Source organism: Panulirus ornatus, chromosome 11, assembly GCF_036320965.1.
Source record: "Panulirus ornatus isolate Po-2019 chromosome 11, ASM3632096v1, whole genome shotgun sequence".
Lineage (NCBI taxonomy): Eukaryota > Metazoa > Arthropoda > Malacostraca > Decapoda > Palinuridae > Panulirus > Panulirus ornatus.
Window position 1 is genome coordinate 66605456 of NC_092234.1, and position 13005 is coordinate 66618460.

At 44.8% G+C, this 13005-nt stretch overlaps 2 protein-coding genes across 2 annotated transcripts in view; one reads left to right on the forward strand and one right to left on the reverse strand.

Moving 5' to 3' along the window:
• Positions 1-1872, forward strand: part of LOC139751121 (uncharacterized) — a 50292-nt gene extending 48420 nt beyond the window's left edge. Inside the window, exon 6 of the mRNA XM_071666219.1 lies at positions 660-1872. Coding sequence (XP_071522320.1) covers positions 660-739 — 80 coding nt within the window. The 3' untranslated portion in view covers positions 740-1872. The remainder of the gene's footprint in view (positions 1-659) is intronic.
• The window catches only part of LOC139751625 (uncharacterized), a 454545-nt gene that overhangs the window by 294880 nt on the left and 146660 nt on the right, over positions 1-13005 (reverse strand). The window lies entirely within an intron of this gene.

The window sequence follows — 13005 nt, forward strand, 5'->3', positions numbered from 1 at the left end:
TACAGGTGTGTAGGGTGTTGCCATATAAATTTGTGGGTGTGACTTGAACTATTCAGGTGTGTGCCGTGAATCCCAGCAGGTGTGTGTAGTTCGAAACCTTGCAGCTGTGTATGTATGGTCTTGCAGATGTGTCATGTATGTAACGCTATCGGTTGCACGTTGTGTCAGAGGTATATAGGCTGCCACAGTAAAGATGAACAGGTGTAGGGTGTCGAGGAAGGCACGGCTGGGCCACGGGAATGGACCAGTGTGTACAGTGGAACTCTTTGGAATGGACTGGTGTGTAGTATGGGGCTATGGGAAAGTGATCAGAATGTACTATGGGAACACTGGAATGGAATAGTGAATCTTGAATGTAAGCAATCACTCCAGCTTAAAGGTCTGGTCCACGGGAACGGTAAGTGCATGAAGCAAAGACCTCTGTTCTATCGTGAGGTCAGGTAAATAGATATCTGGTTATTAGTCTTGCAGTGTGGGTGTGTGTGTGTGTGTGTGTGTGTGTGTGTGTGTGTGTGTGTGTAAAACTCACACCCTGACAGTATAACCAAGTGAGCATATCACAAGTATGAATGGTTCAGAACACAGGTCAAATTTCCAGCAAGTTGAGTCAGACGTGACTAGGTAAGTGATCATAATGATGATCATGTCCCGTCCCTCAGGTGGAGCTGGAGTGGCCAGCACCTGGGTCAGTGTGACGCTGGTGACGGTGCTTCCTCTCATCTCAGCACATCTCTACTGATGCAACTGCTGCTGCTGCTGCTGCTGCTGATCTCCCCAGTACAAGCCTACTGCTTCCGCTTCACCTGCTACTTCTGCTGTTGGCCTCCCCAGCACATCTCTACTGATCCTCATGTATACATCGTCCCGAGCACATCTCCAGTGGCGGGGATCATATACTCGCACATCACTTCCCACCTCATCATTCCAGTGACGTTGCTGCTCCCTCCAGGCTACACACACACACACACACACACATACCCTCCTCCTGATGGTCGTCTCCCTCCGTCTCTACTACACACATCTCTCTGGTGATGCTCCCCATCTCACAACACAATCTCTCTCTCTCTCTCTCTCTCTCTCTCTCTCTCTCTCTCTCTCTCTCTCTCTCTCTCTCTTTCTCTCCCCATGTTGTTGCCACCGTATCTCCCGAAACATCTCTGGAAGCTGCCTCGTCTCCCAGCGTGTGATGTATATATAGAGGCTGCCCCCCATCCCTCACAACATCGTCCCCCCTTCCTCGCTGCTTCGTCTTTACACATCTTGACGTTACTGTCCTGTCTCTCCAACATCTCACAAGGTATCTCTCCTGAGGTATGCTCTCTGTCAACGTGTCTCTCTTTCCCCTTCTCTCAAACACATGACACCTCGATGCTGGCACGATTTCCAACACCCGTGGGTAAAAAGAAGAAAGCTTCGTCTGCCAACACCTCCTCCTTGATGCTGCCAGACTTGTGACGTCTCGGGTTCTATCATGGCTCCAGCTAGCGCCAGGACTGAGCCCTCACAGCCTGCAGCCTAACTATACACACGACAAAATAACTAACTTAACATATAGCATTTTGATGAACCAGATATCTTTTTTTCCTATGGTTACACATTCAGTATATTATCTTTGCTGCTGGCCCATTTTATAGTCTCATATATTATTCATACACTTTGTCATTCACTGAAGCCTTGAGTTCACAAGCGTTCGAACCGTATTGACATAAATATGAGATAGCTTGAACAATGAAAAGTGATGAGGTCCGACCATGATGACTCAATGATGGGGTCAGACCATGAGGACTCAGTGACGGGTCAGACCATGATGTCTTAGTGATGGGTCCGACCATGATGACTCAGTGATGGGGTCAGACCATGATGACTCAGTGATGGGGTCAGACCATGATGACTCAGTGATGGGGTCAGACCATGATGACTCAGTGATGGGTCAGACCATGATGACTCAGTGATGGGGTCAGACCATGATGACTCAGTGATGGGGTCAGACCATGATGACTCAGTGATGGGTCAGACCATGTAACTCAGTGATGGGTCAGACCATGATGACTCAGTGATGGGTCAGACCATGAAGACTCAATGATGAGGTAGACTATGATGACTCAGTGATGAGGTCAGACCATGAAGACTCAATGATGAGGTAGACTATGATGACTCAGTGATGGGTCAGACCATGAGGACTCAGTGATGGGTCAGACCATGAGGACTCAGTGATGGGTCAGACCATGTAACTCAGTGATGGGTCAGACCATGAGGACTCAGTGATGGATCGGACCATGATGACTCTGATGAGGTAGACCATGGTGACTCAGTGATGAGTCAGACCAAGATGACTCAGTGATGGGTCGAACCATGATGACTCAGTGATGGGTCAGACCATGAGGACTCAGTGATGGGTCAGATCATGATGACTAAGTGATGGGTCAGACCATGAGGACTCAATGATTGGTCAGACTATGGGGACTCAGTGATGGGTCAGACCATGATGACTCAGTGATGGGTCACACCATGATGACGCAGTGATGAGTCACACCATGATGACTCAGTGATGGGTCACACCATGATGACTCAGTGATGAGTCACACCATGATGACTCAGTGATGGGTAAGACCATGCTGACTCAGTGATGGGTCAGACCATGATGACTCAGTGATGGGTCAGACCATGATGACTCAATGATGGATCAGACCATGATGACTCAGTGAAGAGGTAGACTATGATGACTCAGTGATGGGTCAGATCATGATGACTCAGTGATGGGTCAGACCATGATGACTCAATGATGGATCAGACCATGATGACTCAGTGAAGAGGTAGACTATGATGACTCAGTGATGGGTCAGACCGTGATGACTCAGTGATGGGTCAGACCATGATGACTCAATGATGGATCAGACCATGATGACTCAGTGAAGAGGTAGACTATGATGACTCAGTGATGGGTCAGACCATGATGACTCAGTGATGGGTCAGACCATGATGACTTAATGATGGATCAGACCATGATGACTCAGTGAAGAGGTAGACTATGATGACTCAGTGATGGGTCAGACCATGATGACTCAGTGATGGGTCAGACCATGATGACTCAGTGATGGGTCAGACCATGATGACTCAATAATGGATCAGACCATGATGACTCAGTGAAGAGGTAGACTATGATGACTCAGTGATGGGTCAGACCATGATGACTCAATGATGGGTCAGACCATGATGACTCAGTGATGGGGTCAGATCATGATGACTCAATGATAGATCAGACAATGATGACTCAGTGATGGGTCAGACCATGATGACTCAATGATGGATCAGACCATGATGACTCAGTGAAGAGGTAGACTATGATGACTCAGTGATGGGTCAAACCATGATGACTCAATGATGGGTCAGACCATGATGACTCAGTGATGAGGTAGACCATGATGACTCAGTGATGGGGTCAGATCATGATGACTCAGTGATAGATCAGACCATAATGACTCAGTGATGGGCCAGACCATGCTGACTCAGTGATGGGTCAGATCATGATGACCCAGTGATGAGATAGACCATGATGACTCAGTGATGGGTCAGACCATGATGACCCAGTGATGAGGTAGACCATGAGGACTCAGTAATGGGTCAGACCATGATGACTCAGTGATGGGTCAGATCATGATGATTCATTGATGAGGTAGACCATGATGACTCAGTGATGGGTCAGACCATGATGACTCAGTGATGGGTCAGATCATGATGATTCATTGATGAGGTAGACCATGATGACTCAGTGATGGGTCAGACCATGATGATTCAGTGATGGGCCACACCATGATGACTGACTAATTGGTCAGACTACAGTGACTCAGTGATGGGTCAGACCATAGTGACTAAGTGATGGGTCAGACCATGATGACTAGGTGATGGGGTAGACCATGATGACTCAATGATGAATTAGACCATGATGATTTAATGATGGGTTAGACCACGATGACCCAGTGATAGGGTAGACCATGATGACTCAATGATGGGATACACCATGATGAATTGATGATTGGGCTAGACTATGGTTACTCGATGATGGGACTGGATCATGGTAGCTCAAATATGGGGATAGACTATGATGGGGTGTAGAATATGGTGACTCAGTGAGGGGACCAGACCATCATAACCCAGTGATGGGATGGACCATAAATCGTACCCTCACTTCTTCCAGATCACCAATACGGGTGTCGCACTACAACGTAGGTCTATGGTGACCTCTCCTGTCTGACTCACCTCTGCCTCTCCTGTCATCTACTCTCTCTCTCTCTCTCTCTCTCTCTCTCTCTCTCTCTCTCTCTCTCTCTCTCTGTCTCTCTGTGTGACCTCCTTGTTCACTCTTATCTCGATAGTTCCCATCTTCAGCTCACTTTCCCTCTCCTCCTCACTCCATCACTTGGTCTTCCTCCCACACTGATCACATTGCCTGTGTACCATCTCCTGGGTAGGAAAGCAGAAACCTGGTTGAATCGAGACGTGTAGAATCGCGACTTCTACATATTTCTTTCTAAAGCTCATTCGTCTCCCACAGTCACATTGTCAAACACGACAATTCATCCTTTTGTAATAACATGAATGATGTAACCATATCCTTTGTTCTATCCTGGTAACTCCGCGTGATGAACACTGGAATTCTGTTTTCCAAGAGCTGGTCGGGCGAGGGAGGAGGGGGAGGTAGACAGATACTAAAACCGGTCTTGTTTGTGACCGACTGTTCCACCGCCACTCAGAGGTCTCACCTCGCCTGAAGTATAGCGAGCTGCTGGCCTACCTGGGGCAGGGCTGACTCATCTTCCACTTCCCTCTTACCCAAGCAGGAATCAGAAGCCTTTCGCCTCACCATCTCGTCTGGTGTCACGTCTCCCTCAGCCGTAATGTTGCTGTCTTCTCTCTATTCTACAGGTGTCATTTCTACCACTGCTGTTGTGTGTGTGTGTGTGTGTGTGTGTCTGTGTGTGTGTGTGTGTTTTTCCTAGTCACAACGTCTTGAAACTGCAGCCTGCGACTGTCTGACGCTTCCCATAGTTTACGTGTGGAGACCAGCTTTAACGAGGATCGACCATTATAATATATCCTTATCTCCACCTCGAGGAGCAGCAGCAGCAGAGCTGAGGGGAATTCTCTTCCTTGCCTCGTCGTTTCCTCTTGCCAGGATCTTTCCCATCTGGAGAGCCAGGTTTACAACCTCCACGGGAGCACGAAGCTTGATGTCGTCTAAGTTCTTTCCTTCCTCGTTATCTTTATTCTCCCTTTCACATGGGGTGGCCACGACTGGTGTGTGTGTGTGTTCTGGCTCATATCATGCTGGTTATTATAGGGGAATTAGCCTAGTCATGGGCTAGGCCATGATAACAGTGATGGGGCCAGGCCATGATAACACAGTAATTAGGCTTAGCTATGATAACACGGTAATTGGGCTAGGCCATGATAACGCAGTGATGGGTTTAAGCTATGATAACACAGTAATGGGGCTAGGACATTTTACACTGTGATGGGCTAGACCATGATAGCACAGTAAATGGGGACAGACCATGATAACACTAATGGGGACAGAACATGATAACACTAATGGGGACAGACAATGATAACAAGGTAATAAGGATATTATGATAACACAATGATAGGGATAAATTATGATAATACAGTGAGTAATGGGAATAATGTATGATAACACACTGATGGGGCTAGACCATGATAACACCGTAATGGGAATAAGCTATGATAACACAATAATGGGGAGAGGCTGTGATAACACTGTGATGGGGATAGATTACGATAACACTGTAAAGGAAACAGGCTATGATAACACATTGATAGGGACAAGCTATAGCAACACAGTGATAAGGATAGGCTATGATAACAAAACGATAGCGATAAGTTATAACACAGTAACAGGAATAGGTTATAATAACACAGGGATAGCGATAGATTATGATAACATAGTGATGTGACCATACCATACATAACACAGGCTACATGAATGATTGGTCCAGAGTGCCTGCTCTACAGGATTTAGTGAATGACTGATCTACAGTATCTGGTGACTGACTGGTCTACAGTGCCTGGTGACTGACTGGTCTACAGTGCCTGGTGACTAACTGGTCTACAGTGCCTGGTGACTGACTGGTCTACAGTGCCTGGTGACTGACTGGTCTACAGTGCCTGGTGACTGACTGGTCTACAGTGCCTGGTGACTGACTGGTCTACAGTGGCTGGTGACTAACTGGTCTACAGTGCCTGGTGACTAACTGGTCTACAGCGCCTGGTGACTGACTGGTCTACAGTGCCTGGTGACTGACTGGTCTACAGTGCCTGGTGACTGACTGGTCTACAGAGCCTGGTGACTGACTGGTCTACAGTGCCTGGTGACTGACTGGTCTACAGTGCCTGGTGACTGACTGGTCTACAGTGCCTGGTGACTAACTGGTCTACAGTGCCTGGTGACTAACTGGTCTACAGAGCCTGGTGACTGACTGCTCTACAGTGCCTGGTGACTGACTGGTCTACAGAGCCTGGTGACTGACTGGTCTACAGTGCCTGGTGACTGACTGGTCTACAGTGCCTGGTGACTAACTGGTCTACAGTGCATGGTGACTGACTGGTCTACAGTGCCTGGTGACTGACTGGTCTACAGTGCCTGGTGACTGACTGGTCTACAGTGCCTGGTGACTAACTGGTCTACAGAGCCTGGTGACTGACTGGTCTACAGTGCATGGTGACTAACTGGTCTACAGTGCCTGATGACTGACTGGTCCACAGTATCTGGTGACTGACTGGTCTACAGTGCCTGGTGACTGACTGGTCTACAGTATCTGGTGACTGACTGGTCTACAGTGCCTGGTGACTGACTGGTCTACAGTGCCTGGTGACTGACTGGTCTACAGTGCCTGGTGACTGACTGGTCTACAGTGCCTGGTGACTGACTGGTCTACAGTGCCTGGTGACTAACTGGTCTACAGTGCATGGTGACTAACTGGTCTACAGTGCATGGTGACTGATTATTCTACACTAAATGGTGCACTAATTGGTTTACAGTTTTTGGAGATTCATTAGCGTAAAGTACCTAGTGACTGACTGGTCTGCGATACTTAGTGACTGACTGGTCTACATTACCTGGTGAGCGATTGATCTCCAGTACCTATTTCAATAACTGGTCTATACTATCCAGTTCCTGGCTGGTCTGTACCACCTGATGACTGACTGGTCTACGATACCTGGTACACTAACTGGTCTACGGTATTTGGTGACTGATTGGTCTACGATACCTGGTACACTAACTGGTCTACGGTATTTGGTGACTGACTGGTCTTAGATACCTGGTGCACTAACTGGTCTACGATATTTGGTGACTGACTGGTTTACGATAGCTGGTGCACTAACTGGTCTACGGTACCATGTGCACTGGCTGGTCTACAGTACCTGGTGCACTGGTCTACAGAACTTGGCGCACTAAGTGGTCTATAGTTACAGGTGCACTAACTGGTCTACAGTACCTGTTGCACTAAATGGTCTACAGTACCTGGTGCACTAACTGGTCTACAGTACCTGGTGTACTAACTGGTCTACAGTACCTGGTGCACAGGAGTACGGTACTTGGTGCACTAACTGGTCTACAGTACCTGGTGCACTGGTCTATGGTACTTGGTGCACTAACTGGTCTACTTTATAACCTTACTCCTCACATTAAGACAGTTTCCTCTCTTGCTCATCTATGCTGCCATATGTATAAATCATATTTACCATCAGTTACATATAGGATACATAGAGTGATGGTCTCTGTGTCGACAACAATTATGATGTCGACCATGGTTTTATGGTCGACGATAGCCATAGTGGCGATGACAGCTATGGTCTATAATGATGTCTCGTCTCTGCTGTAGTGTATCGGAGCGTTCCCTTGTAAATGTGTAAATAAATATATGTGTATTTACCATTACTTGTCTTCTTGACCCTATGAAAGTATGTTACGGAGTTTGTGAGAGTAATGAAGTAACACGTTTATTAGATATTGATGAGCTGCTGCACACACACACACACACACACACGCACACACACACACACACACACACACACACACACACACACACACAAGGAATGAAAAGGTCAGAGATGAAGCCAGACAAAGAGTAGGTATAATCGTGGAAACTACACGAAATTAAGAAACATCTATGGGAACTTCAAAATCAACTGAGAAATGGAGCTGATCAGGCATAGTACACGTCACTTCTTGGGATGGTTACGTGAGGGGGAAAAAGAAGAGTTCAGAACTTGGGTATCCTTGGCTTCATATACGGAGCTCAAGCTCAAAAAAGATAGGTGTGGTCCATTGAAAGATGTCAAACTGCGAAAGAGCGTAGGATGTACTATGGAAACGATATAGACGGCGCTCTAGCCAGCCTGCACTTGGAGGGTGGAAGAGAGCAAGAAATAATCATCATAAGATAAGAAAGGTGGAACAGGAAAAAAATGATTAGAATATTGTGAACAAGGCAAAAGATAATCCAAAAATGACTCCTGAATTCATGAGAAAATCGTCAGATAAGGAGCAGCTAATCTTGCTTGGGGGTTCCGAGGGAAGAGTTGTAGAGGATGATGCAAAAGACATGTGAGTGAAGGTCTATACAAACTGGATAGCTTCATTGTTGATTAAATTTGTGAACAGGTCCCTTCCTTGTCCACATAATGAATTTTATGATACGCATGTTGCCAGATTTTAACATACTCGACCACCATTCAGGTAGTAGCTTGTTTACCCACTGGCGTCCTAGCTACGTCTCTTCCTTGCATATCAACTGACTGATCGAACCAAATGCACTAAAGCAACTAAATGCTTTCACACATCCAAGCGAAGGGAACACTATATTTACCAGTGAGTCGTAACTAAAGTTCTTATCTTAGGTCGATACAATCTAAGCCATTAAGAGCACTGTGAATGGCTCCTTCTGTAGACTTCGATCTTTGATGTATTGACCAATCCTGGAGAACTGCCATTGATTTCGCTGTTTGAATGACCTGTTACTGTCGTCGTCCGCCATATTAAGCGTCGTTGAAAGACACTAGCAGATTCCGGGCCACAGGGCCCTCGTGTGCTTGCCCCTGTGGAGGGTCAGAAATTGTATCACACGTACGCCAAAAGCAGTCGAATGCAATTGCTGTTCGGCTGGTCATTGACTTTTGGACTCAGACTTAAACTGAGCAAACACTCGTACAACGACGTCGGAAATGGTGAAGAGACATTGTTTTGTGGCATGATTACTCACTCCCATATTTTCCTGTGCATGAGAGTTAGTCTCCATGAGTCAGGCAACGTCGTCGGCTTATCTGCATACAAACAGGAACATCATTCTATTGTAGAGATAAAGGTTTCCATTGCTGTTCTATATTTTCTAGGGAAGTGTTATCTTTTTGTCGACAAAGAGATTGGAAAGATATCCCCTTGAAATTAGTATTCGTTATTGATGTTACTGTAAGTATGGAAGTAAAGCAGTTGATGTCATCTATCTAAACTTGGAAAAAGCATTCTATAAAACTCTACATCAAAGGTTACTTGCAAAATTTAAGTCATATGGCATTGATGGAGTTGTACTCAAGTGAACTGGATATTGGTTGACTGGCCGTAAACAAGGAATTGTGACTAATGGTCAAGCCTCACAACGGTTAGACGTAACAAGTGGAGTGCCACAAGGATTAGACCTGAGACCTGTTCTCTTATATATATGTATATATATATATATATATATATATATATATATATATATATATATATATATATATATATATATTTATCTATTTATTTTGCTTTGTCGCTGTCTCCCGCGTTTGCGAGGTAGCGCAAGGAAACAGACGAAAGAAAAGGCCCAACCCACCCCCATACACATGTATATACATACACGTCCACATACGCAAATATACATACCTATACATCTCAATGTACACATATATATACACACACAGACATATACATATATACACATGTACATAATTCATACTGTCCGCCTTTATTTATTCCCATTGTCACCTCGCCACGCTTGGAATAACATCCCCCTCCCCCCTCATGTGTGCCAGGTAGCGCTAGTGAAAGACATTCGTTCACACTCAGTCTCTAGCTGTCATGCAATAATGCCCGAAACCACAGCTCCCTTTCCACATCCAGGCCCCACAGAACTTTCCATGGTTTACCCCAGACGCTTCACATGCCCTGATTCAATCCATTGACAGCACGTCGACCCCGGTATACCACATCGATCCAATTCACTCTATTCCTTGCCCGCCTTTCACCCTCCTGCATGTTCAGGCCCCGATCACTCAAAATCTTTTTCACTTCATCTTTCCACCTCCAATCTGGTCTCCCACTTCTCCTCGTTCCCTCCACCTCTGACACATATATCCTCTTGATCAATCTTTCCTCACTCATTCTCTCCATGTGCCCAAACCATTTCAAAACACACTCTTCTGCTATCTCAACCACGCTCTTTTTATTTCCACACATCTCTCTTACCCTTACATTACTTACTCGATCAAACCACCTCACACCACATAATGTCCTCAAACATCTCATATATATATATATATATATATATATATATATATATATATATATATATAGTAGAAAGGATCACAATTTTGCGCGTGATCAAGTATATTCCTATGAGTCTACGGGGAAAATATTGGGCAGACTGGTAAGGATCTTTCTGTTAGACTTAAGCAACATAAATATAGTATAAGAACGGGATAAGAATCAAGTGCCTTGTTTACTCACGTTAAAAACTATGATCATTGTATTGACTGGAGTAATGCCATCTCCGTTATTAACTCTAACTCTATTACCGCGAGAAATATCATTGAGTCTTCTATTATTGAATACACAAAGAATTATAATCTTAATATTAGTGGTGGTCTATACAAATTGGATAACTTTATTGTTGATAAAATTTGTAAATGATTTACCTTCTTGTCCACATACTAAGTTTATGAACGCTCGTTGTCTGTCTTGGACAATCGCATGTTTACCAGTGGCGTCCTAGCTTCGTCTCTTCGTTTTATATCAACTGACTGTTATATTTCTCTCATGTGTCTCCCCTGATGATGTGATTATTACACGAAAGTGCACTTGGGAACTTATCGTGTTTCATTTTCCCCGTGGACTCATAGTAATATATACATACATATCAGTGATATCAATAATAGCCTGCATTGCAAGATAAAATTCGCTGATGATACAAAGGTGGGAAATATATTCTATAAATGAACTTGAACGACTGCAGCTTCAGAGTGATATAGACAAACTGATGAACTGAGCTCATAAGTGGCAAAAGAATTTTGATACCTATAAGTGCAAAGTTTTACATAACGCAAGCAAAAACGAAAAGGTAAGCTACTATATGAATCATGTTGAACTGCAAAAGGTAAATGAGGAAGAAATTAGATGTAACAATCTCTGGTGACCTTAAACCAAGTAAGCAGTGTACAGAAGCAGTGAAGAGAACGAAAAAAAAAAATCTTGGTTTCCGTAGGTAGGGCCCTCGAATTCAAGACGGGGAAATCATCCTTACTCTTTACAGTTCACTGGTTCGTCCACAACTTGATAGTGTGTTTACTTTAGTCGCTCTATCTAAATATAGATACAGATAGAACAGAGAGAATAAAGCGTTGAGCTATCATGGCGATTCCCAGGCTGAGACATCCCACGAGAGTAGATTAGAACAACTTGAATATATTTAGCTCAGAAAAGAGAGGGTAAGAGGTGATTTAATACAAGTATTCAAAAGGATCAAATGCTTTGATGAACTTCATCTATGAAGTTGCTGAAGACTAGATAGGTCTGATTCCACTCGTGGTAATGAGTGCAAACTCGTGGGCAAACGTTTTACCTCAAATGAGCTGAAGTACTTATTTTCATCAGGATTGTTGACTTATGGAATGGTTTACCAATTCGAGTGACTGAAAGCAGTACTACAGATACGTTTAGGAGGAAACTTGCTAAACATTTGGCTTCATGTCCACCACGCACGTTATTGCATCTCCTTAAGCCACATTGACAATTTGCAGGTTATTCTCTTTGAATACCTATTTCTTTTATGCTACCTAAGACGGCATGGGCAGCTGAGGCCCTAATGAAGGCCATCCATCAACGCTACATAATATATATATATTTATTTATCTTTTATTTTGCTTTGTCGCTGTCTCCCGCGTTTGCGAGGTAGCGCAAGGAAACAGACGAAAGAAATGGCCCAACCCACCCCCATACACATGTATATACATACACGTCCACACACGCAAATATACATACCTATACATCTCAATGTACACATATATATACACACACAGACACATACATATATACCCATGCACACAATTCACACTGTCTGCCTTTATTCATTCCCATCGCCACCTCGCCACACATGGAATACCATCCCCCTCCCCCCTCATGTGTGCGAGGTAGCACTAGGAAAAGACAACAAAGGCCCCATTCGTTCACACTCAGTCTCTAGCTGTCATGCAATAATGCCCGAAACCACAGCTCCCTTTCCACATCCAGGCCCCACACAACTTTCCATTGTTTACCCCAGACGCTTCACATGCCCTGATTCACTCCACTGACAGCACGTCAACCCCGGTATACCACATCGATCCAATTCACTCTATTCCTTGCCCTCCTTTCACCTTCCTGCATGTTCAGGCCCCGATCACACAAAATCTTTTTCACTCCATCTTTCCACCTCCAATTTGGTCTCCCACTTCTCCTCGTTCCCTCCACCTCCGACACATATATCCTCTTGGTCAATCTTTCCTCACTCATTCTCTCCATGTGACCAAACCATTTCAAAACACCCTCTTCTGCTCTCTCAACCACGCTCTTTTTATTTCCACACATCTCTCTTACCCTTACATTACTTACTCGATCAAACCACCTCACACCACACATTGTCCTCAAACATCTCATTTCCAGCACATCCACCCTCCTGCGCACAACTCTATCCATAG